Source organism: Oryzias melastigma, linkage group LG6 (assembly GCF_002922805.2).
Source record: "Oryzias melastigma strain HK-1 linkage group LG6, ASM292280v2, whole genome shotgun sequence".
NCBI classification, from domain to species: domain Eukaryota; kingdom Metazoa; phylum Chordata; class Actinopteri; order Beloniformes; family Adrianichthyidae; genus Oryzias; species Oryzias melastigma.
Window position 1 is genome coordinate 7,910,653 of NC_050517.1, and position 26,823 is coordinate 7,937,475.

At 41.6% G+C, this 26,823-nt stretch overlaps 2 protein-coding genes across 7 annotated transcripts in view; both read left to right on the forward strand.

The window, feature by feature from the left end:
* LOC112141137 (receptor-type tyrosine-protein phosphatase beta) overlaps positions 1 to 9,922 on the forward strand; it is a 32,959-nt gene extending 23,037 nt beyond the window's left edge. For all 6 annotated transcript variants that reach the window (XM_036212235.1, XM_036212236.1, XM_024264193.2 and 3 more), the window contains 8 exons: positions 176 to 266; positions 346 to 422; positions 1,681 to 1,815; positions 2,061 to 2,183; positions 2,284 to 2,447; positions 5,006 to 5,141; positions 9,067 to 9,175; positions 9,256 to 9,922. In XM_036212235.1, the coding sequence (XP_036068128.1) occupies positions 176 to 266; positions 346 to 422; positions 1,681 to 1,815; positions 2,061 to 2,183; positions 2,284 to 2,447; positions 5,006 to 5,141; positions 9,067 to 9,165 (825 nt within the window). In that variant the 3' untranslated portion in view covers positions 9,166 to 9,175; positions 9,256 to 9,922. The remainder of the gene's footprint in view (positions 1 to 175; positions 267 to 345; positions 423 to 1,680; positions 1,816 to 2,060; positions 2,184 to 2,283; positions 2,448 to 5,005; positions 5,142 to 9,066; positions 9,176 to 9,255) is intronic.
* Positions 9,923 to 10,432: 510 nt separating this feature from the next.
* LOC112141138 (fibroblast growth factor receptor substrate 2) lies at positions 10,433 to 25,342 on the forward strand. Its single transcript, XM_024264196.2, has 7 exons — positions 10,433 to 11,011; positions 16,518 to 16,627; positions 16,699 to 16,790; positions 16,940 to 17,126; positions 21,255 to 21,386; positions 22,877 to 23,040; positions 24,035 to 25,342. The coding sequence occupies exons 3-7, from the start codon at positions 16,725 to 16,727 to the stop codon at positions 25,061 to 25,063; spliced, it is 1,578 nt and encodes a 525-aa protein (XP_024119964.1). The 5' UTR covers positions 10,433 to 11,011; positions 16,518 to 16,627; positions 16,699 to 16,724; the 3' UTR covers positions 25,064 to 25,342.
* The last annotated feature ends 1,481 nt before the right edge of the window (positions 25,343 to 26,823 follow it).

Consider the following 26,823-nt stretch of genomic DNA (forward strand, 5'->3'; position numbering starts at 1 on the left):
AATGCAAATCCAAATTTCTTAAAGGTTAAAGTAGGACTGTTTGCCTCCTTCTAGGTTTTGATCAGTAGAAAATGAGCCCATATGGCTCTTTTATTGTTAAAGGTTGCCAACCCCTGTCTTAGGCAGATGGATTTTTCTGAATTTCCTTGACTTTTTATTGTTTTCCTTCTGTCAGGATCTGAAGGATGTTGGTCGGAATCAGCCTCTGGACTCAGCTCTGCTGCCAGAAAACCGTGGGAAGAACCGGTACAATAACATCCTCCCCTGTAGGTGACCCCCTCCAGCCCACTCACTGTTTGGTTCTTTGTTGGCGTGGAGCTTCATTTCTGCTTTGTTTGTACACAGATGATTCCACCAGGGTGAAGCTCTCCTATGTGGACGACGATCCCTGTTCGGACTACATCAACGCAAGCTACATCCCAGTATGATCCTAGTGGTCTTTTACACACAGACACACTTGACTTTTCCATCAATGTCATTCAGTCTAAGCTGTAAAATGGATGCAGAGAAAAACTTTCATTTACACAAAAATAGAATATTAAAGCATAGAGGTAGCAGTGCTCATTCAAAATAATCATCAGAGCAACAATGATAGAAATGTTTGTCGTGCAGTCCTGGTTTAGTGTTTGGTTTGGCCCGTGTTAAATGTTGGAGCGATCTCGATTTAATCATGGTGCATTCTTCTACTGCAGGGCTGTCTAAATCCAGTCCTCGAGGGCTGGTGTCCTACATGTTTTCCAACCAACCTGCCATTGAAGCTTTTTATTGGCCAAACACACCTGATCCATGTAATCAGCAGCAGATAAGGCAGGATTTCTGGAAAACCAGCAGGAGGCCGGTCCTCGAGGACTGACTTTGGACACCCATTGTTCTACAGTCTTGGATGCTGCTTGTCCATCCCTGTTAAATCTTTGCTTAGTCCTGGTACAACCCTGGTTTAAACTTGGAACAGTCTTGGTGTGTTTGGCTCTGTTATAGTTTCAGTTCAGTCACTATTTAATCCTAGTAGAGAACGGATTTAGACCTGGATTTGTTTAGGTATAGTCTTGATTAAAGCCTTGTTTAGACTCTGTAAAGTCCTGGTTTATTCTTGATGCAGTCCAGATTTCATTTACTTGGATTCCTGGTTTACTATTGTTCTAGACCTGATTTAGTCTTAATTTTTGTTTGTTTGGAGTCCTGGTTTAGTCTCAGTACAGTCTTAGCTTAGTCTAGGTTGGGATTTGGTCCTGGTTTAGTTTTGGTTTTGCCCTAGTTTAACTTTGGTGCAGTCGTTGTACAGCTAAAGCACGGTTCTGGAAAAATTAGTTTGGAATGGTTTGGATCAATCTGATCTGCTACCTCACTGCATCAGAATAAACCTGCATCTTTCTATTCAACTTAGTGATAACAAAGAAGCCAGTTTTTGCTGGTCTAAAATGAATCGACTCTACTGCAACTCTTGTATGTATATTTCTCACCTTCTGCCATTCGTGGGCAATTCAGACGCTCAGGAATCCATGCTTGTGATTATTGTCAGCACAAGGACTCTTCTGTGTTCTGCTGCACATTAAAATCTATCATAACTGCATATACAAGTAAACTAGAAGGTAGCAGACAGTGAAGGACAATGGCAGCACATAGTACCGCTCCATGTTGTAGGTCTTCCTCAGGATGAATGTCCCCTTTTGTTTTTTTCAGGGCAATAATTTTCGCCGGGAGTACATCGCCACACAGGGTCCACTGCCAGGAACTAAAGATGATTTCTGGAAGATGGTCTGGGAACAGAATGTCCACAACGTGGTGATGGTCACGCAGTGTGTGGAGAAAGGCAGAGTGAGTGCAAGCAGGAAACATCTTCAGTCTTTCTGAATTGTTTTTTTTTTAATGCACTTGCTAATGCCTCTAATAAGTTATTCAACAATTTAAAACTTGATTGTCATTTATTTGCTTAATTAAATCCTCGAACTGAGAAAGCAAACAGTGAAATTGAAGAGGAAATCATCCTCTTTTTATCCTTAATTATATCCAGTTGGAAATGTTGCAACAGTTCAGTTAATACAAGCTTACTTCTCATTCAGGTAAAGTGTGACCACTACTGGCCCTTTGATCAGGACCCGCTGTACTACGGAGACCTGATTGTGCAGATGCTTTCAGAGTCGGTGCTGCCAGAGTGGACGATCCGAGAGTTCAGAATCTGCAGCGTACGCATTCCAAGTTCCTGAACCAGAACCCATGACCTAAAATCAGTTTGGGGTTTTATGTTTGCTCCTCCTACACTCACTTTTGTGTTTCTATGTCCAGGAGGAGCAGCTGAGCTTTAGCCGTTTGGTTCGGCAGTTTCATTACACGGTGTGGCCCGATCACGGCACTCCTGACAACACTCAGTCCCTAATCCAGTTTGTCCGAACAGTGCGGGACTATGTCAACAGGTCCCCTGGTTCTGGTCCTACTGTGGTCCACTGCAGGTAAAGAGCACTCTGTTTGAAGGAAGCTACACAGTAATGCTGTTTATGTTAAGAATGACATACTGGTGCCAAAGAAGCTTTAAAGACAGGAAGAAATGCATTGTTGTAAGTAAAAAAAAATAATTTAATTAACTGCTGAGCGTAGCTAGATTAGATTAGATTAGGTCTATCTACCAGTAGTTAATACTTCTTTTTTTGACAAATTTGATTTGAGACTGGAACTAGAACCTTTGATGGTTTGTGATTGTAATCTAATAAATTGTTCATGTATCTGTGGAGATTCTCATTCACCCAAGAATGGTGACCCTGAACAACAAATCAACCTCAGCAAACCACTCAACACTAAAACATCTTAACCTCTAATGATCCGAGTTAAATGTTTGAGCTAAACCTCTACACACATAGTCACAGGTTCCTAGTTAAGCAGAATTAACTGCTGTAGTACTATAACCCAAAATGAGATGTCCATACATGTGGATGCCAGGTCTTAAGACATTAAAGACCTCAACGACAATTAAAAAACAAAAAAAAAAAAGAAACATTACATTTTGGAAATCAAAACATAATTAAAAAAAAAACTAAACACAGTTCCAAATAAAAAAATGAATTAGTGTTTTGGGAAAACATCAAAACTAAAATGTTAAAAACTGAAACAAAATAAGAAACCGGAAAAGGTAGAAATTATCTGATGTCACTGCTTGGATAATAACATTTGTTTGCCTTCAAAAACGGAAATCAGAAGATCGGAAGATATTTCTTTAAGTTTTTGACCACAGGCACTGCAAAAGTGTAGTGATTGTTCAATCTCTACTCTTTACCTCTGTTCAGACTATACATCCTTCTGCCTTTCCGCCTCTTCAAAACTCATCATCCAATCAGTGATGTCCCAAATGTTCCAGTTTCTTTTTTTTTTCTTTTTTTACATTTCATTTTGGATTTCATTGTACTTGTGACAATGACAATAAAGATCTAACTATTAGGGCTGTCAGATTTGTCGCGTTAATTACGCATTAACTTGACATGTGCGTCACGCCAACAATTTTTTTGACACATTAATCGCGGACTTTCTCATACGTGCCTTTCCACACCGTGCGCGGGCGTCCCTCATCGCCCTCTAACTCACCGGCTGCTCTCACTAGATCAACGGCGGCTCTCCAACCACCGACCTGCTAGCTAGAATTGGCCCGGCGCCAAGACACGTAGAGCTCCTGCACCCTAACCCGGCTCCGGTTCGCGTTCAGTACCACGTCTGGTGGTACCGGCTCGCGTCCGGCACCGCGTCCCGAGAGCTGCGGACCCCCGACGTTCCGAACAGCAAGCTCACCGGGGGACGTTTTAAATGTAGACAACGACAGTTATTTGTAGATGAAAAGATAAATCTCAGCTTTGAGTGTGTGGCCTGTCCCTCTTTCGCCGCGCGAAAATATGCAAAATATCCCAAGGTTCTGGAGGTTTAAGCGTGATCCAGCCCCAGCATAGCGGTCTGTCTGCCGGCATATTCATGGCGTGAGCTCCGCTGGACACGTCGCTGCATCGAGCTGCAGCCAGAGAACGCGGCGGCAGTAACAGACTGTCAAACTATCCACAGATCCCGCTTTTCTCAGTCTTTAATGTTTTAAAAAACAAAAGTTCATTGGAAATGATAAATCTCTATTTCATTTATTACTGTAGTTCAGAAGATTAAGAAAAGATTTGGTCCTGACAAAAAATGAACATGAAAGTGTTATGGAAATTTTATTTTTGATGTTTTTTATTTTATTTACTGAACGTTGATTGAAGTTTTGAATTTAAAATGCCCTTCACTTTCACTTGGGCTTTTGTTAGGCATTTTATGTTACAGCCTTTTATTGTTAAGAAAGTTTATCTCAATACAATGTTACAAAATAAAGTAGTTCTGATGAAAACTTTTAATTTTGCCATTCTTGTTTTCATAATTAATGTAGAAATGCTAAATTCCACGAAGCACACATTTTTTTTACCTAAAAAACAGGCCACACATTAATTTGCGATTAATTCTGACTTAACTATGGACCATGTGATTAATCGCGATTAAAAATTTTAATCGCCTGACAGCTCTGCTAACTATATATCCTCTTGTTTTCTGACATGTTTTTTTTGTTTGTTTGTTTTGGTTTCAGGACTTATAAAAATAATGTTAATTTCTTATTATTTTAATTTATCTTTTTTAATTGTCTGTGATCTTTAGTATGTTTTTCCGTTAAATTTGTAGAGTAAAAGTAAAGCACACAAGAGTTTTATCTGAAGTGAATGAGATCCAGAGTTCTGTTATTGGGTTCAAATCAATGTTAGAGTGACTTTTCATGCTTGACAAACCAAAAATGAAACCTTAGAAATGACCTTAGAAAACAGAAAGTCTGGATCAAATCAGGCCAAATCTGCCAATGTGAATGAATTTAGGAAAAAATGGTAAACATGGCTGCCATCTAAAAAGTTTGAAGTGGATAAAAAGCTACCAGAGCCAAATTTAAAACAGGCACTGGATCACAATCTGTAACTTCTTTAGTCAATGACCTACTGTGTGTTTGTGTGTGTATTAGTGCTGGAGTTGGCCGTTCAGGGACTTTCATTGTCTTGGATCGAGTGCTACAGCAGCTGGATGTCAGGGACACAGTGGACATCTACGGCGCTGTCTTTGATCTGCGGCTCCACCGTTCACACATGGTGCAGACTGAGGTAGGACTGAATCTTGTCTGTCTATGTTTGCTTGTGTATGCTCAGCAAAGGACATGAAGATTATTGTTAGAGTTTAGATCGGTGTATTTTAAGGATACATATCTGAAGTCATGGCAGCACTCATCTCTAGGCTTATAAGAGCACTCAAATTCAAGACCAACTTTATTTGTATAGCACTTTTACTGTTACAAAATACCGCAAAATGCCCTCCATTCATTCATCTTCTTGGCCGCTTTGTCACTTTCGGGGTTGCTGGAGCCTGACCTGAATACTGATGGGTGAAGGCAGGGTATACCCAAGACAGGTCACCTCAATCATACACCCATTCACTCTCACTTTCACACCTAGAGGCAATTTAGAGTAACCAATCAACCTTTGAAGCATGTTTTTGGATGGTGGGAGGAAGCCAGACGCATGCACGGGGAGAACATGCAAACTCCCCACAGAAAGGTCTCCTGGTGGTGTTTTCTGTATCAGATTTGAACCGGGGTCTTCTTGCTGTGAGGCAACAGCGCTAACCACTGTGCCACCGTGCAGCATGCCCTCCATAATAAAAATATATAATAGTAAGATTAAAAAAATGTTGTTAAAATAGCAATCATAATAAAAATAAATAAAGACGCATAAAAAACAACACATATAAGCATCCCACAATTACCCTACAATCAAAAATGGCTTATACTTGTATAGCACTTAACCTTCCTTGAAGGCCCAAAGCGCTTTGCAGTCACAGTTCATGTAAGTGTTTATAGTAGCATTTGTGTCAAAGACAATGTCAAAGTTCATGCACTGGGTCATGCCAGGGTTCATGTACGAGGTAATTTTAGTGCCTAAATCAGGGTTCATATCTTAGCACATGTCACAGATCATATAGATCAGGGGTGCCCAATATGTCATTTCCCATCAACCTTTCAATTGAGAAGGATACATGGGTAGATTGCAGGCCATCAAAAATAAGCAAAAAGATATATACACTCACCAGCCGCTTTATTAGATACACTGAGCTATTAGTGGGTTGGACCCCCTTTTGCCTTCAGAACTGCCGTAATCTCTGTGGCATATATTCAACAAGGTACTGGAAATATTCCTCAGAGAGTTTGGTCCGTATTGACATGATAGCTTCACACACTTGCTGCAGATTTGTCAGCTACACATCAATGATGCAGATCTCCCATTCCACCACATCCCAATTGTGCTTTATTGGGTCGAGATTAAGCTAAAGTTAAAGTCCCATTATTTGTCACATGACTAGGTCTGTAAAATTTGTTATCTGGATTGACCCATCCCCTTGGGAAGCGGTGAGCTGCAGACACACGTGAACCATTTGGTGGTTTAACCCCCAATCCAACCCTTTAATGGTGAGTGTCAAGCAGAGAGGCACTGGGGTCCCATTATAGAGTCTTTGCTATGACTTGGCCGGGATTTGAACTCACAACCTTCCAATCTCAGGGCGGACACTCTACCACAAAGCCACTGAGATGGTCAGTAGCTGGTCAGTGTACATTGGAACATGTGGAACAGCCAATTGAACATTATCTGACACATACGTCACTGAACATGTGTGTTCCCACTAAAGTAAGTGATAATCTCCACTGGCAGATGTGGAGTTTTTCTTTGCTCTAAACATGAAAAAGGTGTGAGCATTCAACAACAGACTTCTGTCCATTGATGTAGCTGCCGATCTGCCATATTTTTTTAACTGGCATGAGGTCAGACAGTCACTCCAAAAGAACCTTGAACAGAGCACACACAGAACACTGTGAGCTGGGGTGCCATTGACATCACAATTAAGAACACACGGGTCCAATTCAATGAGCTGTTGAAGTCAATTTTACAGGGGTCCTTAGGCATGACCCATAACGTTACCATCTACCTCATAACCATGAGAGATATTGAAATACATCTCATGCTATCTCAGACGTGGCCACCCAGACAAGGGTCCCGGCATTTATCAAGGCTCCTGGCCTTGACCAACCTCCTAGAGAGGTACGCAAGACATGATGAAACCAGGTGGATAAACTCCTGCTCTCAAATGAACCTGGAAAAGTGTACACTTAGTGGCAGATCATAACAGCTGAGCAGAGTCACCAAAGCTGGAAGCTGAACAGCACTGTAAAAGTATATGGGAGAAAGGGACAGCACATAACAGCAATGCTCAATGGCTGGTTTCTAATAGAAAAGAGCACAGCAACAAAATCCAGTAACCATCACGGTGGCAGACATGCAAGAAAGAGCCTCAGGTATGAAGAACTGGACAGCACCACTGAACCAGCTGCTAAGAGATGGGACTCACCCTGAATGGCAAATGGGAGGGCAAAGGATCCTGATCGAGAAACATTCCTTGAAGGGTGCAACCAATAACTTGTCTCTCCGCAACCAAAATAAATAAGCACATGGATGAGTACATGAGCAATATATAGAAGGTCATTGGTAGAGATTCCAGAGGAGCCCAACACAACTCTTGGTTGACAGAACAGTCTCTCAAGACTGCAGGTCAGGACACACCAATCTGTGCCCAGCCTGGATTGATTACAAGAAAGCGTATTACTTAATGCTGCACACCTGGATCTGGATTGAATGCTTGGAGTTGTAAAACCTAAACAGTACTCAAAGAGCCTTCATATGAAACTTGAGGAGGTTGTGGAAAACCGCCCTTGAAACCAACGGTAAGCTACTTGGACAAATGTCCACCAAATGTGGCACCAAAGAGATGTTCTGTCCTCACTGCTGTTCTGCATAGGTCTGAACCCCCTTGGGCAAACAATCAACATGATTAGCTATGGATACCGACTTAAAAATGGGGCCACTATCATTCACCCCCTCTACATGGATGATATCAAGCTATACACTAAGAGCAAGCTCGACATTGACTCCAAGATCCACACCACAAGGATCTACAGTACTGACAAGGGGATATCATTTGGACTTGAGAAATACAGTCGCATTAAAGACAGGTACAAGTTGCTTGGAATTCCACAGGGAAATGGCAACCTGGAACAGGCAACATGGAAAGCTACAACAACCAAATACCTCCAACGAGTAGGCAAGTTCTGAAGCCAGCTCAATGGCAAGAACAAGACCCAGACAATAAATTGTGCATTGTCCAAGGACACTTTGACACATGAGTGGCCAAGGAGAGAACCCTGGAATCAAACCCGTGTTCCTCCGATCAGAGGTCAACCACTCTACCTTTACATTACAGCCACCTGACCATTTTAGATCTCTGTTCAGGTTCAAGTCTTGTCCTTAATGGGTTCATATTTGGATTATGGTCAGTAATTTCCTTTGGATTCTTGTCCGTACTTATCTCAGAGTTTATGTCACAATTCGTGCCATGAATCATGTTTGGACTTGTAGTGTTCAGATGAACTCCTATCAGGAATCATGTTAGAGTTTGTGCCAGGGCTTGTGTTAGGGTTTATGCATGAGCTTATGTTGGAGGGATGTCAAACTCAAGGGCCATAGGCTCATATCAGGGTCCATGTCTTTGCTTGTGTCAAGGTTCCTATTTGAGCTAATGTCAGGGGACCTGAGCCCATGTTAGGGTTTGTATATAGTCTAATTTCAGAGTTCACATCAGCGTCGATGTGCTTGCTTTTTAAATTGTTACATTTTTGGCTCATTTCTCAACTTATCTCAGGACTCATGTCAGGAGTCTTTCCATAGTCTATGTTAGGGCCCACATAAGGGTTTGCCTCAGCGCTTACTTTATGGTTGATCTTAGTGGTCTTGTTTAGCCTCATGTCAGTCTTTGATGGTGCATGGGTCCATAGTTTTTCTCACGTTAGCCTTTATGTCAACAGCAATATTATTTTTATCTGAAATTGTTCAAATTAATTGTTCAAATTCTTTCTTACATGTATCTTCATGAGGAAGGGCTCTTTTTCATTAACGGCCATTTCTAACATGTAGCTCTGCCCCCCAGGGTCAGTACTCTTACCTGCATCACTGTGTTCGAGATGTCCTGAGAGCCCGAAAGCTGCGCAACGAGCAGGACTGCCACCATGCTCCCCTGAGAATATAAGTCCAGAGAGGTGAGTCAGCCAGCAACCACACTCCAGTTCCAGGATGACCATCACCTTAGCTGATAAACACATGTTGATATGTCCCACAGATGGTGAATCAGTCCGCATGCCAAGAAGCTGCAGAGAAAACCTTCATTTTTTTATTTTCATGCGCACACATGTATGTGTGTGTTTTTGTTTGTACAAAACCTTTCACTTATTTATGTTCCCCGTGACAATGTGGCAATGCGTTACTTTCCTGTGTGACTGCACTAACTTCAGTCAGCATAAAGTACCTTCTTTCAGCACTGATGTGTAGGAGTGTGTATGTGTGTGTGTGTGTGCATGTGTTGTGACTGTAATACAAAAAACAGTGCCTACAGCTCAATAAATACACAACACGTGCACAAATGCTTGACTTTTGTAATTATTCATTTGGAATAAGTAAAGATAACTGCAGCAACACAAAACTGTCGCAGAATCCCAAAATTTCAATGATTAAAAAAGTAAAACAAAACAAAAAAATCAACAGTACACATGAACACACAACAGCTGCACACAAAACACCCACAACTTTAGCAACATAAACAAAGCAATAGGAACACAATCATACAACTATGTCAACACAATCAAAACTACAGAAACACAATCATAAAATTACAGCCACACGTACACAAAACTGCACTAACAAAAAACAAAACTATAGCAACAAATAATAAAACTACAGCAACACCTTTAAAACTACAGAAAGACAATCACAAAAATGCAATAACAAAATTACAAAGTACAGTAACTCATGAAAAGAATTGCAGCAATACAATGAAAAAACAAAAGCAAACAAATCAATACAAATGCAAAGGCTACACAAAATTGTGCAAACCCCCATCAAGGCAATCATAAAACTGCAGCAAAACAAATCAGCAGCAACACAAATACATTATGCACTAATACAAACACAAAACTACAACACAATAATAACCTACAACACAAAATCAAGGCTACAGCCACCCAAATAAAATAGCACATAAACACAGAACTGCACCTACACAATTATAACACAAAACAACAAAACTTTAAACTCATAGCAATATTGTTCTACTAAACTATAAAGACACAAACTAAAAACAACACACAATCGAACACTGCATCACATCAGCCACGCAACAATAGCATACAATTGCTGTAACATTCTTTAACATTGTTCTACTGAAGAGTCATCAGTTGAACTTCTACAAGACCACAACAACACAAAGGTAAGTCCAGGATTGGTTCTTTGTTTTGTGCTATTTTCACTGCTCCGATAATCCACGTTGTTGTGTTTCTCTTTCGGTCACTAACTTTAACCCAAACAAAGTTGAATGGATGTTAATACCGGTTGTGTTCTTCTGTCAGGAGACTGTTGTGTTTTCGTTTGTGTGTCTGGCTCTGAGGCCCCCGCAGTCCCGGAGCTGTCGGACGGCGCATGCGCAGTGGCGCCGCTGCTCGGTGTCGGAAGTTAGGCTCGCAGTGATTTAGCTCGGGAGACGGCTAGCATTTTGAGTTCTGTCCGGGCGCTTAAAACCGCATTTTTGTCCCCAAAGAGTACATTTTGACGGAGCGCAGGCGTCTACAGTGAAGCGCCGTGACCTGCCCATGGACTGGGGGTTTTCTAGGCGCTGCGGGTTGAGCGGACGGACGAGTTAGAGGCGTTTGGAAGAAGTTGTGATTGTTTTTTTGGCGCTCCGGAGGAACATGGAGGATCTTCTGCTGTAGCAGCGGCTAACGCTAGCTGGCTGCCGTCACCCCCCAACAGACCCGAGCTGCTCGTCCGCTTGCTGAAAGCCCCTGAAGCTTGGATGCTGGACGTCACCGCGCTTACGGAACCAGGTAAGTTCTGCCTGGTGGGGCGACAACTATGTGGCCGCGGGGGAGGCCTGTGGGCTACGAGCTGGGGGCTAATGAGCTGAAATCTGAGTTAGCTTATTGAAGCAGCACGGAGGAGCTTAGCTCGCTGCTAACTAGCCGCTCCGGACCCGCATCTACCACAGAGACTAGTTGAAACAGCTGAGGGGACCGCTCTCACACGAACCAGCAGCAGATGGTTCTGGTTCTGGCTCTGGTTTCGGATCGCGAGGGCGTAAGAAGCGCATACTCAGGCTTCACGGTTTGTTTGGATGCGCTGACCAGATTCTGGTGTAAATCCCAGGAAGCAGCAAACTTCATGGACGCACACGCCTACGCGTGTCACGGCGAAAGTATTCAGAGTTCTGACAGAATCTGAGATAAAAGTCCAAAACAGTTGGTACAGCAGCGATGGGTCAACAACTGTCCCAGATGTCTGATCCAGAGTTGAGCTTCCTCCTGCTTCTCTGCTGATGGACCTCCACCATGGTTCTGATTGGAATCCGGAGTTCTGGTTCATAGCTGTCAGAACTCCTTAAGGTCCTATCGCAGTTGTTTTGTGGATGAAGCAGACTAACCTGTTCACACACTCAGGCTGGATCCAGTCAGTGAAAACTAGGGGTGTAACGATTAATTTAATCAATAAATCAAAATGAAATAAATCAATTATATCAATATTGGAAAACACCATTTGGATTGAGACATGGTAGGTTTAGTTTATTATAACATGAAAATAAAGTGCCATCCCAGTGGACAACACGCATGTGATGCAGCAAAAACTGACCAACCATCATTCCAGTCCAATGTGTGGAAAAACTTTAAATTTAGTAAAGACGTGTGACCATACAGTGTGGTAGAATGTAGGGCTGACACACACGATTATTTTATTAGACGACTAATCACCGATGATCTCTACCGATTAGTCGACTAATCAGGTCATGCACAAAGTGGATGTAAACCACACATCTTAACCATCATTAGCTTTAAACTAACTAAAGTTAAAGACAATTAAGATGATAGTTTATTAAACTTTTAGTGAATCGTGCAGCCTCTGTACTTCATTAGTTTATATGATTAAAACAAGATTAAATCAAATGAGATCAAGAATATACTTTCCATTTAACTCATTTTGACAGATGACTTTTGACCTACACCATCCATCAAGCTCACTTTGACAGGTGCCCCGCCCCTCAAGATGACGTAACTATTTAATATCATTTTTATATATAAAGATATATAGGGTCAAAGGTCACCTGTCAAAATGAGTTTGATGGAAAGTATATTCCTGATCTCTCTAATGAGGTCAGCATCTGAAACAAGAAACTATTTTTCACAAAAGATAAAATTTTGGTCTCACTGACTCAAATAAGGGGGCTGCACGGTAGCGCAGTGGTTAGCGCTCTTGCCTCACAGCGAGAAGGCCCCGGTTCGACTCCCGGCTGGGACCTTTCTGTGTGGAGTTTGCATGTTCTCCCCGTGCATGCGTGGGTTTTCACCGGGGACTCTGGCTTCCTCCCACCGTCCAAAAACATGCCTCATAGGTCAATTGGTGACTCTAAATTGCCCCTAGGTGTGGATGTGAGAATGTGTGTGTAATTGAGGCCCTGCGACAGACTGGCGACCTGTCCAGGGTGTACCCTGCCTTCGCCCTTCAGTAGCCGGGTTAGGGTCCGGCACCCCTGCGACCCCGAAAGAGAAGAAGCGGTCAGGAAAATGGATGGATGGATTACTCAAATAAGGAAAAAATATTTTTTTTGGTGCTGAAAGCTCACAACTTTGTTCAACTTTACTACAGTCTGTCCCCATATAATATAAAGTAACGACTAATCGACTATTAAATTTGTCGTCGATTAGTCAACTAATCGTGGCAACCCTATTAGAATGTTATGATTGCTTGATCAGGATACAAGGAGTCTGAAAAACTTCACCTGCACTGTTCAGTACCAGGTGTTTATCTCTGAGTCACACTGATTTAAGTTTTGGATAAAGATGTCCTCATCCAATTTAGGTAATTGAATCGAATTATTCAAAATGAATTGATATCAGCTACAAATCATATCGTCAGCTGTAAAGTATGATGTGAATCAGATTTTTAAAATTAATCTATACACTAGATAAAATGTATTGTTATTATTATTACACCCCAAGTGAAGAAGATCCAAACATTTCTATCAGCCAAACGGAGCTCTTGCTCACACTCCTGATTCCCCCCATCACCTGGCACACATCCGGCCAAATAGGTGGTCACATGAGCAGTTCATTCGTACCTGTCCTGAACATCAGCAAGCAGTTCCTGTAGCAAAAGGCCACAGATAACTTCCATCATGGAGGAAAGAAGTTCTATAGATTTGGCACAGGTTCCATTTTTCTCTCATTTTGGAGTAAATAATCTTTGGATAAAAGTATCCGCTCAGCTGCTGTTGGCTCTCGGTGCATGTATGTGCTAGATCGCTATTGTAGATGTTAAAAAGGCTGTTTTGAGGTGGTACACTGTGTCTGCATCCCTCATGCATGTTGTACCCATGCATACCTGCCTCAGGTCAGAGCCCTTTCAGCCACTCGTCCCACTCCCTGGCTGGGTTGGTTAGGGTGGGAATCAAAAATACAAAGACGAGGGGAGCCGTGCAGTAAGCAGTAAATCTGTCCTTTATTTGGAAATAAGTTTGTTTGTTAAACTATGAGGTTCAATTTATTGAGAAAGCCCACTTCAAGGCTGAAGTGTTTAAAAACAAATCGGATGTAACACCATTGAACTAGGGCTGGGCGATATGACGATAAAAAACCGTGTACGATATCCAAAGCTGACGATAGGTCATTTTTAAGATATCGTTATATCGCGATATTCTACGAAAAGCTGCAAGAGCGAGAAGGCAAAAGCTTGTTGACAGCTGTGACTTTAAATCCGAGCTGCTGCTGCTCCCCCTCCTCCTCCTCCTCCTCCTCCTCCCCGGTGTGTTTTTCCTGTTTGGAAGTCACGTGACAAACAACGGGACAGAGTCGCGTGCGCCGTCGAGTAATGAATGACGGAGGTCCGAAAAAGTAACAAAAGGAGACGCAGTGTCTTGCAATCGACTTCAAAAATAATCCGATGGAGAGGAATCATCACGGGACAGGAATCGCATTTTAATAGAGAGAAATCAGGCTGAGAACTTTGAACTGTGTGCTAAAGTTTAGGCTAAAGTGGGTGCTAGCAACCTGTGACAGACATGCTAGTTTGGCTCTTTAATGTATGTTTTTATTAATGTTTCGTGTTTTTAAACATAGCGGATGTTAATCGCACGTATTTACGTTCAACCTGCACAAAAACTGATGGTAATTCATGTAGGAAACACGTAAAATGTTCTGTCAAGATGCACGGTGCTGCATTGTTTTGCTAGCTCTTTGCATAGCTTTGCATAGCTTTTGCTAGCTACTGTAAGAGCCTAAATCTTATCGTCGGTCGCACTCCCCTTGTAAGAAGTGTAAGTGAGTTTGCACATAATTTTCTTAATCCGTGGCGTCACCGTTGAGCTTCTTTCTTGGCCGTACGGACCGAATAAAAGCCCAACTAGAATAAACAGCGCTAATGCTAACGCTAGCTTTCTGCTCAGTGACATAAACACAGCAGAGAGCAGATGTTAGTGAAGGAGCTGTGGATGTAAACTTTTTAAAACTGCCACAACATTTACTGCTATTATCTCTGTGTTTTGAATCTTAACAGTTTGGCAGATGTATTTGATGTTATCATCCAAGTTTAAAAATGTTTTTGTATCAGTTAAAGATGCTAGCTGGAGCCTTTTCTCAAAGTACAACGAAATCGTCTATTTGAAGGTAAATTCTGAAGCAATTGAGATTTATTTAGCATGTATGTAATCCAAAAATAATAAAAGTTTCAGTTTCATTTTAAAATGTGGTAAATGGTGTTTTTTTTAATTATTATTATTTTTATTATTTAGCATTTTGAGCTGTTTTTAATAGAGAAAGGACTTTACTAAACTTTATCAGTCATTCATGCTATAAACTTCATCAATCTCCCTCATTTCTGGTCTTGGGTGACAATCATTTACAAGCTCTGTTTTATGGATTTTAGCACAAAGGAAAAATTAAAACTCACTGATATTTAGAAGCTGTTCATTTGACAGCAATGCATTACCTGTAGCAGTAGAAGACGCAATTCTTGCAATATTTACAGGTTAATCTTAATAGATAACTATTTAATTCGAATAAATGTAAATATTTGTTCAAAAATATGTTTACTTCTTTCAACTAAAATCAATATAATTAAATTTGAATTTATTTTAAAAATATCGTGATAAAATCGAAATCGTGAAATAAAATTTAAAAAATCGTGATTTTATTTTTTTGCCATATCGCCCAGCCCTACATTGAACCCAGTCGTGGAGAAAGTGAAAAACCTTTTATCTTGGGCTGTCACGATTGGTCGACTGATCGACTATTAAAATAGTCGCCGGCTAATTTAATAGTCGATAAGTATATGGAGTCAGAGTGTAGTCAAGTTGAACAAAGTTGTGAGCTTTCAGCACCAAAGAAAATGTACTTTTTTTATTATTTGAGTCAGTGAGACCAAAACTTTATCTTTTATGAAAAATAGTTTCTTGTTTCAAATGCCGACCTCATTAGAGAGATCAGGAATATACTTTCCATCAAACTTATTTTGATATTAAAAACGTCATCTTGAGGGGCGGGGCACCTGTCAAAACAAGTTTGATGGAAAGTATATTCCTTATCTCATTTGATTTAATCTATCTGAACAGTTTTTTGCTCAATCTTCTTCTTTTATTGAACACTCAAACTAAATTTTTAAAACTTTACTTTTTAACACTACTATGAATGATAAAAAGGCAGAACTATTATTTCAGAATAAATTAACTTAAAGAAACTAATGAAGGACAGAGGCTGCATGATTCATTAAAAGTTTAATAAACTATTGTCTTTTTTCTTTATTTTTAGTTAGTTTAAAGCGAATGATGATTAAGATGTCTGCTTTACATCCAGTTTGTTCATGACCTGATTAGTCGACTAATCAGAAAAAATAATCGGTGATTAGTTGACTAATAAAATAATCGTTTGTGGCAGTACTACATTCTACCATACATGTTTATGCTGAAAGGGTCAAACCGTGTGTAAGAAAGATTTATTCTTTATTGTTTTATTACATTACACCAGACTTAGTAAAGGCCAACCAAAAGGTTTTTCTTCATTAGCAAATTAAAAAAGTATTATTCTGATTTTTAGTTTTTTGAAAAAAATTGAGGTTTAAGCGAATTGTGGTGAAAGTGAATTGTTATATCTCTACTATTGATTGTTCCAATAAGACCATTTTAGCCTCAGTGGGCAACAGAGTTCGTGCTTTTTTTTTACTAAGCCGGGATGTTTGATTATCCATTTATTTCATGTAGTGATAATTACTTAATCCAAATAGTAGTTCCAAGAGCTCAGTTGTGTGCAGACATCTACCTTGTGAAGTTTGAAACCGTAGTTTTCTTCCCAGCACAGACCTGACGCCTCTGTCTCCTCTGCCGTCGACCTGAAGGAGCGCTGAAGCATGAGACTCCCTCAGGGTCTGAGGATGGAGGCACAGCTTTTGGAGGCAGCATTTAGGTGAGTTTACACCTGTGCAGTGTCGGCGTGGCTCCTGTGCATGCTCTTCACTGCTCCTCTTCCTCCTCCAGATGTCACATGGTGCTCTGAAGAAGCCATGGGTGGCTGCTTAAGCTGTCCAGAGAAAGAGTCGATTCCAGATAATCATCAGAGTAAATTCAAGGTGAGACTTTCCTGTCTGCTCCCCGACTGGCTTCGTATTCAGATTCTACCTTTCTTCTGTTTTGGTTGCTGCTCTGATTAGTCAGAAGCCAGAACATGAGCTTGAGTCATGTGACTCACTGACATCTGTAAATGTCCGTCCTTTGTCAGGTGATCAACGTAGACGATGATGGGAACGAGCTGGGATCAGGCGTGATGGAGCTGACCGACGCTGAGCTCGTCCTCCACACCCATCGCCGTGATGACGTGAGGTGGCCTTACCTGTGCCTTCGTAGATACGGCTATGACTCCAACCTGTTCTCCTTTGAGAGCGGACGCCGCTGCCAGACTGGCCAAGGTACGCTCACACGTCAGCGTCTTTGACCCACAGTTGCAGGTGTGTCCTCCGTCAGCTGTAGAATGTTGATCCGTGACGTGTTACAGTCTCACTGTGTCTCTCAATCATGCTGTCAGGACCGTGGTGCCCTCTGGGGGCTTGGTTGGTGTGGTAAGTCTTGCTGTGGTCAGGTGACCCATGTTGAGCTGTACGTGTGTGTTATGGTTCTTCAGATTGACCGATGTGTTTTCCTTGTGTGTGTGTGTGTGTGTGTGTGTGTGTGTTGAGGTACTCCTCCTAACCTCCTCTGGGTCCTAAGATCCATTGACTGTAAATGAGAACTGGACTGAGTGACTCCTCCCCCTGGAGTTCCAAACAGGAAGTACCTGCTGGGTCCAAGAAGCCAAAATCCCATAGATTTCTAAAGAGGAATAAACCGCTTTTAATCATTTTATTTGTCAGAATAACCATTCTTGTTCTAAAACTTTTTTAACATCTTCTTCATTATCTTTTTTTCTTTATATTTCTTCTTTATTACACGGTATTCATGTTATAAACTGACCAATCAGATGCCTCAAATAAAGTAGGTGGAGCCTGCTGGCCTCCACATCCAATGTTGAAAAGGTTTGATTGACAGGCTTTGTGTAGATCACTTTCAAGTGGTAGGGGTGTGGTTTTCCAACAAGCTCACTCATTAATGAGTGTGGTTGCCATAGAAACATTGACTAACTAGGATCAATCACTTCCTACTGATGACTTCTGGCTCCAAGATGGCGGCGTCCGTATTGAGAAAATATTGTCGATTGAATTGACTTCATTGGTTGGAACCAGAAGTGAAACATTTCTTTTGGTGATGTCACATTCACTCGGTCCAGTTTTCATACAGTCAATGCTTCAGACTGAGTTTTCTTCGTGCGAGTCCGTTAAACATTCAGGACGTGGTGTCTTCTGTCATCGTTTTCTTCATCACCAAAATCCAAGACATCAAAACTTTCTCACAAACACAAGAACTCCATAAAAGTTTCTCTTAACACAAACCATAAACACCCCATCCAGTGAAAATCTTTTGTTTGGCATTTTCCTGGTGATGGAGGACACATATAAAAGCAAATTAAGCTTAAAATGACATTTCTAAATATTTATTCAGATCGTGGTTAAACAAGAGCAGATGAAGAAAATGCAGTTGTGATGAGCTTGTAGTTGTGTAGTTGTTCTGAGCCACAAACCGCTCCATTCTGAGACATCCACTTACAGACAAACAGATCCATGAACGTTTTTGAGCTGACTCAAAACTGTACGGCTGAATAGCTCTGACGTTGCACGCCATTTTTGTTACTCTGCCAATGTTAGGTTAAAGTTGTGAGGGGCTGTAAGTTAGCGTGACAGAGTGTAAATAACAAGATCATGGGAAATAATCAAACCCTTATTTCTGTACCAACAGTCCCACTTACAACTTAGACGTGATTATTTGATTTTTGGCTAAAAACAGCAACATCATGATTAAAAAACCAATGGGAAAGTTTTACGGTAGATCAAAAGATGGTTGGAGTGGGACTCTATTGTCAGACAGTGACTTCTACTGTCAAAAGGTATGAGAAGTTTGCTGAAAAGAATCAAGTAAAATTCAGAAATTATGTTTTTTCACCTAACTATTTAAATAATTTACAGTTTATTATTTCTCTGTACTCACATAACTTTTGCCAGTCTCATGACTACTTCAAATTATAATTTCTGAAATGGATCAATTATTTATATTTATCTCAGATTTTCCTAGATCTGAATATGATCTTTAATACTATTCCACATTCCATCTGTTGTGGCAAACACTTACCCATCCATTGATCGGTCCAAATCTATATCTCTGACTGTACTCGGCTCATTCACTTCCTGTCTCACAGGCGTTCCCCAAGGTTCAGTCCTGGGGTCAATACTCTATTGTTGACTCTCACCTAATGGTCTCATCCTTTGTAAATACAACATTTAATTTCAATGCTATGCAGATGACACCAATCTCTACATCTCCAGCCACCCCACCTCAGTGCCCCCCCCCCCTTTTTTTTTTTCTTTTTCAAGCTAAGCTTAAACACATCTGTTCTAGGGCTGAGTTGATAAAATCGATTAATCGATTCATAAAAATAGAAACTGATTTAGCACGTGAAGCTAAAGTCCGCTTGCTTGATGCTAACATTTAATAGAATGTCCCATAGGACGGCTAAAGCTAACGCTTGGTCAACCTAAACATACATTCTGACTAAATGAACATCTTTATATACTCACAGGAATGAAATGTTCAAACTCTTTTAAGGGATTATTTTTAAAGTAATCATTTGTGGTCTAAAGCACAGTTTTTTGCACATACTTTCTTCTTCTTCTTTTATTGAACACTCAAACTACATTTTTAAAACTTTACTTTTTAACACTACTATGAATAATAAAAAGGCAGGACTATTATTTCAGAATAAATCAACTTAAACCTTAAATAACTTTCAATATTTTACTCTCCATAAAAATATATTCTGTCAAAATTATAAAAGTTAAAATAAACAATGGATAACATCGGGCTGTTATTAACAATAAAATAAAACAGAATTATCTGGAGGGCTGGATATAATTACCCGAAGGGCCGAATCTGGCCCTTGGGGCCTTGACTTTGTGCCATGTGCTATAGCGTGATCGCCACCTATTGGCAGAACTGAAACGTCCTCCAGGAGAAGGAGAACAATGTTTCCAATGTTAATGATCTGAACATTTTAGTTAGAACTTCTCCTTTACAGAATCTATGTAACACTGTATGATATTAACAATCTCATTATTTCACTGATACATTTTATGTTATTTGAACTGTATCAGATTAATATAAATATATTCAAAACATATAATAGATTATTCATGTTTTTCTTAAAAAGTGTATAAATGTGTAAAAACAAAATTTATTTGAACTGGAGAATCAAAAGAATTGAAAAAGGGAAAAAAATCAGAACCGATCCAGGCTCTTGTGAATCGATTTGAATCGTTTTTGGAAATTACTATCGATACCCAGCCCTAATCTGTTCAGCTTTTCCTACTCTTTATGTTTCATAAGCTGCATTCACACTGAACTCGATTCTGTCATCAGGGCCGGCCAGTTTCAATGTGAAGTCATTGTGCAGACGTGATCAGAGGTCCTGCGGTGCATTTGAAGTGCTGGCCGTGGGGGCCTGGCAGCAGCGTGTTTCGGGCATAGCAGCATTTTATGTGCATCCAGAGTGTTGATGACGTGATCAGCAAGTGCTGCGCCGCCCCCTGACGGGAACAACTTTGAGACGATAATAAAATGTTGCTTTATTTTTTTTTCTTAAGTTTTTCTTTCCTTGGACAAATGCAAATCGTTAAACTGGGTCGTAGAGAGACAGAAGTACCGCTGAAAGCGTCCGTCATTCAGACGGATGCTGTGGACAGCACTTGATTGGAGCCAATTTCCTCCTACAACAGGATGATGACTCAACCTGTGTAAGAACTATTTAGAGAAGAAGCAGTGGTGTGGTCAGCACAATCACAAGATCTAAAGACTACTGAGCTGATGTGGGAGCAGTGTGATCGTATGGTACCACAGAAGTGTTCGTCCAGCCAATCCAACCTGTTTGTCCAGTTTACCTCACTACTGGAATTGGTGCAAATGTGTGGATTTTTTAGACGAAAACAAAGTTTGAAGGAAAAAATATTGTTTTAAATAAATGTAATTTCTAACCATGTCATGTAACGTTTCTTTACATTTGTCTGGTTTGTTTTCTGTTTTTTTTTTTTTTATTGCGTGCTCTTTGTGTGTTTTTTCTTTTGTAATTGTAATACCTTAACTGTATGATGACCTTGAGTCATTGAAAGGCAACATATAAATGAAAGTTATTACAATAATATCCACATGTTAGTTATGATTTGTTTAAAATGTCCAAACTGCATCAGTGTTGTCATCAGTTCCATTATAAAGTACATGGACTCAGGCAGTGACTGTAGATTTGACTGAGGATCTGCAGCCCTCCTTCTCCCTCAGAGAAGTTGTGGCGGTTTGTATGTGGTTGATGCGACTTGTAGTGTTACACCTTTTTGTGTGTATTCTTGTCACAAGGCTTTTTTCATGTTTTTAAATTGGATTTTGCCCTTCCTTGTCTGCAGGGATCTTTGCCTTCAAATGTTCTCGAGCTGAGGAGATCTTCAACATGCTGCAGGAGGTGATGCACAGTCACAGCATCAGTGTGGTGGAGGAGGCCGTGCTGGAGCCCAGCCCCCAGGCTCTCACTTCTGCAGGTACCCACACACCTGAGCTTCTCAACGGCAGGGGGCTCCACTTTCAGAAATGTCTTTGAGTCCAGATCATTATTCTAAGTAGATCCTAAAGCCCAGGTCCCAGCATGTGCTGGCTGGACGTAGCTTTAATTGTGTGAATGCTCAGTAAGCATTCACACCACAGTGACCCTCCTGCTCCTTTCCATGCGTTTTTCAGCACGTAAAAACTCAATCACACTTTAATTGATTTCAGCAATCTTGGTATCAAAATGATCAGCTAGTTCACAAAATTACTGGTTGTAATTTTTTTATTCATAAACTTTATAGTTTTTGAAATATTGAGCAAAATACGCCTCATAGGAAATGAATGAGAAAGTATTACAATTTCAACATTTTAAGTAGGTACTCGGTAGTACCTTTAACTATATTCATGAGCTATGTTTGAATCTTTTATAGTCATTTTAAAAAAAAAAAAGTTTAGCTAATATTTTAGGAAAACATGTTTGCTAATTTGTTATTTATTGGGGTTTTTTTAAGGCTAATTTAGAGTTTAGCTACAATTTTAGCAACAGGTTGACATTGTTGACTAATGTAGTTTACTGAGGTATTTTAAGCTACTTTGGAGCGCTAGCATTTAAGCAATGTGGTAGCTTTTTTGGCAAATTTGGCATCTACTGAGGTTTTTTATGCTAATGTCGAGTTTTGCTAATATTTTAGCAACATGGTAATTTTTTTTGTTATCTGGTGAGGTTTATATGGGCTAATTTGTAGTTTAGCTTCTATTTTAGCAGCAGGTTATTTTTTTTTGGCTAATTTAGTTTACTGAGGAATTTTTGGCTATTTTGGAGTTTAGCTAGCAATTAACCAACAATCTAGCTAAAATATTAGCTAAATGCGAAATTAGCCAAAAAAATAAAAACTTGGGCTAAAACTGCTAGCATGTACCTGGAAAAATTAGCTAGACTTATTCAAAATAGCCTAAAAACTAAAAAAAGCCTCATGATAATATTAGCTAAACTCCAAAATAGCCTAAAAAATCTTAGTAAATGCCAAAATAGTCCAAAAAGCTCACAGATGCCAATTTTTAAAACTTAACTTATAGCATACGTATGAATATTATAAAGGCAGGAATGTTATTCCATAACATCGGGCCATTAATAACAATAAAATGAAATGATTTTTTTTTTAATCCAGTGTCTGATTCAGCTATGAAAACCTTAATCTGTGTCATGCATGGCTCTACAACAGGATGAGAATGTGTACTAAAGCTGCATCTTTTATGCACATTTCCTTCATAGATACCAATGTTTGCATTAAATTCTGTCTATTTCCACAACAGCTCATTTATGTGTAGAGGCCTTTAGAAAAGACCCCCTGGTGTCTGAGGTCAATCAAGCTCTGAACATTAATCTGCTGTACATGTGCTGGCCTGATGGGAAATTCAAACTGATTGATGTCGTCCGATTGGAGGACAATCACATGATGATGACATCACTGCTTTGTGTCTCCAGCACTGGGTTACTCTGTGCCCACCGTACCCAACGGGGTAGGCAGGCTGCCCTCTGTGGGGGAGGCCTCATCCCACCCCTCCACCCGCCACCCATCGGTGGCCAGCACCCGCCTGCCATCTGTGGGGGAGGAGTCCACCCACCCACTGCTGGTTGCTGATGAAGGGGTAAGCTCTGTCTGATCATGGTGAGGTTTATATGATACAAATGTAGATGATGGTGGTTGTGGTGATGACCATAAAAATGACAGTATAGAAATTATTTGACCCCTCGCTGATTTTGTAGGTTTGCCCACTTAAAGGAAGTGAACAATCTGTCATCTCAATAGTATCTACATTTGAACTGTGAGATAGAAAATCAAGAAATCCTCTTTAAAGAGTAGATATCATTTTTTTTACATTTCAAGGGAAAAAAGTATTTGAATCCTGGAAGTCAGCTCTATTTTGCAGACGAAGGCTTAAGATCAACATGAAAAATGACTTTTTAAGACATTTAGGTCGTGGGATTTTGGTTAAAAACTTCAGAATCACTACTGGAACATTTTTTATTTTTATTTTGTTTTTTTTGTTTTTTATAAAAAAGATTGTCATTGAAGGACGAAGAAGACACGTATAAAACCACCTGAAGTTTGTCAAAGAACACCTTCATGATTAAGAGAGACATTGTGAGACGATGGTGTGGTCGCAACAAGAAACATCTGACCTCTGTGTTGCTAATAAGGGTTTTTCTACAAGGCATTAAAGGATAACCAAACCGGACAGTCGGAGGCAGGTTTGAAAAATGCAAAAAAAAAAAGGGGAGTTGGGGCTAGGTGAGGCGGGGGAGGTGTGGTCTGGATCTGTGATTTACAATCATAGTGACGTTAGCTTGAGATAACTGAACGATTTTCTTATCATCTCGATGAAAATAAAAATTAAGGTTCAGGAGACAGAAGCAGGCTGCTTCCTCATCCAACAGCAGCTCTTTGACTGCCGGCCAGCTTTCCAAGGGCCGGTTTAGCAAGAAAGCAAGAGGAGGTTCAACTCTTTAAATGTGGGCGGGGCTTTAACACTGGAGCTTCAGAGCATGATGGTGTGAAACTCTGACATGATGCTTGACTCACACCAGTTGACCAATCACAAAATTCAACTGTAATACGTGGTTTCAACTGTCTGTCTGCAGGTGCACACGTACGTGAACACCACGGGGCTCTTGGACGAACAGCCCAGCCCCCTCACCCTCACCACCCCCCTGGAGAGCCCCACCTCCCCACAGTCGCAGTGTCCTCCCACACCCCCCCCTCCACCCAGGACTCGCACAGAGACGTCGGAGGCGCTCCCCCCGCAGGAGCCCCAGGTGCTCCTGGAGCCTCAGGGGGTGCGCTTTGTGTTGGGCCCCACCCCCGTTCAGAGGCAGCTGATGGAGCAGGAGAGGAGGCGGCAGGAGTCGAAGGAGGCCGAGGAGCCCCGAGAGACTGAGGGACCCGCGGAGGCGGAGCCTGCTCCACCACACTCCAACGGCTCCACCTCCAGTGCGGTGGTGGCTTCCCGCCGCCATCGCCCGCCCCCCCTCACCCCTGACCTGCAGAATGTCAACAACTCCGCCCAGCGGCGCACCGCCCTGCTGGACTACGAGAACCTGCCGGCACTGCCGCCCGTCTGGGAGACGAGGAAACCAAGCGCGGAGGAAGAGGAGGAGCACGCCGCGCTTAAGACGCCGTCACTCAACGGTTACAACCACCACCCCCCCCACAGCCTGCTGCATCACTCCTATTCCCACCCGCTGTCCGCCACTTTTGAGCCTTCGCACAACTACGTCAACACGGAGAACGTGACGGCTCCCCTCAGCGCGCACCGCCCCGAAACGGCCCGCCGCCGCTCTGATGGACCCACCATCTTTAACTTCGACTTCCGCCGGCCGCCGCTGCCAGGCCACCTGGAGCCCCCCAAGACCTTAAACTACATCGAGGTGGAGATGGAAAGCAGCGGGAACAGAGGCGCCTCAGATGGCAGCAACCCCCATACGCCCCGCACCCCCACCTCCCCGCTGCCCCCCACCACGCCCACACGCCGCACTGAGCAGTACACCCTGATTGACATCGAGCGCACTGCCGCCATGTCTAGCCTGCAGAAGGCGCGGCCACGCGACGACGGAACGTCGCGCAAGACCAGGCACAACAGCACAGAACTGCCCACCAAGAGCACGGCGTGACTTCCTGCTGCCGCCGCCACCGGCGGGAGGACGAGTGTGGGGGGTAGTGGACTGGACTCGGTGCACGCTTGCCTGTGCACACACGCACGGCAGATGAACTTCTGGGCGTGACACCCGCCAGAACTATGATGTCACAGACTGCATTCCTTATATGGTACACATCAGTATTACTGAGCAGCATTCCATTAGCCTTTTTGTACGAGTCGCTCCGCTGCGGCGAGACGACGCTCTGCTTCAGTAGATCTGACGCAATAAAGTCTGGGTTCTTTTTACCAGCGACGGCGCCTCCTGTCCTCCATAACGTGAAGTTCACATGTTTAAGCAACAGGCAGGCACCTCCTGCAGGTCCAGGACAGGTGAGCTCTCACTGACCAATCAGAGAGCGTGTTAGTGAGCAGGTCTGCATGCATCTCGCCATCAGAGTTTGACAATAACTGTGTGAGCATAAGTCTGGTGTATCCAAAATCCTTCGGTACATGCAACAACTTTTTCTCTGTTGTGTTTGTGGAATTGCCTTTTGTTTGATCCAACCTCCAGAGTCTTTTTAAAGGGTAATCAAACAGGGAGCAGGCCTCTACACTAACTTTTTGTACTGGTTGCACCGGTGCGCTTAACTTTTTTTCTTAGGTGCACCAGCACAAAGGTTTGCACCGACCTTCTCGACCTCATTGCATTTAACAGCACTTTAACATGGTTCCTTTCCTTTTTTATTTACTATCAACGTCTGCATTAATACTTGATAATGATGAACTTACAAGCTGGTAAACATAAATCTCTTTATTCATAACGGAGTTCTACAATAATGACAAACAACAAAATTTATATAGTACATAAAAATTAATAAAAATTCAGTTTTAAAAAGCTTAAATTTGTGACCATAAAAGAAATGGGTGGAACCAAAGTCTTCATTCTCTGCTCCATTCTGAAGCATCTACTTGTAGACAAATAGATCCGTGAATGTCTTTGTTTTCCTGGTCTAAGATGGAATCTGGATCAAACTGTTCGTCTGGATAGCTCTGATTTTTCCCACCATCTTTGTTGCAGGTTATTGTTAGCTTGGGGGTGTGAGAGGCTGTAAGTTACCAGCAGAGCGAGTAAAAAAATTTCATGTGGAGTTGCTTCACACCAACCGCCCCGCCCACAATTCAGAGGTGAATTTGTAATGAACTTCTGCCCCTCTGCAGAAACTATGTCCAAGAAAATGACAAGTTTTTAGATTTTGGCTCAAGACAGCAGAATCATAATGAAAAGACCACTTTAAAAGGCTTTGAAAACAGATCAAATATACACTGCTCACAAAAATTAAAGAAACACATTAGATACATCAGATCTCAATATGAAGTTGGATATCTATACAAATAACGACAGGGCAGTGTCTTAGGAACAAAAGGATACCAAGTCTTCTAATGGAAATAAAAGTTTCCAGCCTACAGAGGCTCAATTGTGTTGACACCATAAAATCAGAGTGAAATGAAGATGTAGCAGGCTAGTCCATTTTTTCCAAAACTTAATTTCTGCAACTCAAAATACTTTTCAGTATCTTGTGTGGCCCCCACCAGCTTGTATGCATGCTTGACAACGTGGCGGCATGCTCCTAATGAGACGACGGATGGTGTCTTATGGCATTTCCTCCCAGATCTGTGTGAGGGCATCCCTGAGCTGTTGTACAGTCTGAGGAACAACCTGGCGGCGCCTAATGGACCCAAACATAATGTCCCAGAGATGTTCTATTGGGTTTAAGTCAGGGGATGGTGAAGGCC

What these genes read in the sequence shown, in the direction of transcription:
- LOC112141138 (XM_024264196.2), top strand. Translation starts at nt 16,725, where the DNA reads ATGGGTGGCTGCTTAAGCTGTCCAGAGAAAGAGTCGATTCCAGATAAT. An exon ending in CCAGGCTCTCACTTCTGCAG is followed by an intron (nt 21,387 to 22,876) that starts GTACCCACACAC and finishes TTGTGTCTCCAG; the next exon opens with CACTGGGTTACTCTGTGCCC. An exon ending in TGCTGGTTGCTGATGAAGGG is followed by an intron (nt 23,041 to 24,034) that starts GTAAGCTCTGTC and finishes GTCTGTCTGCAG; the next exon opens with GTGCACACGTACGTGAACAC.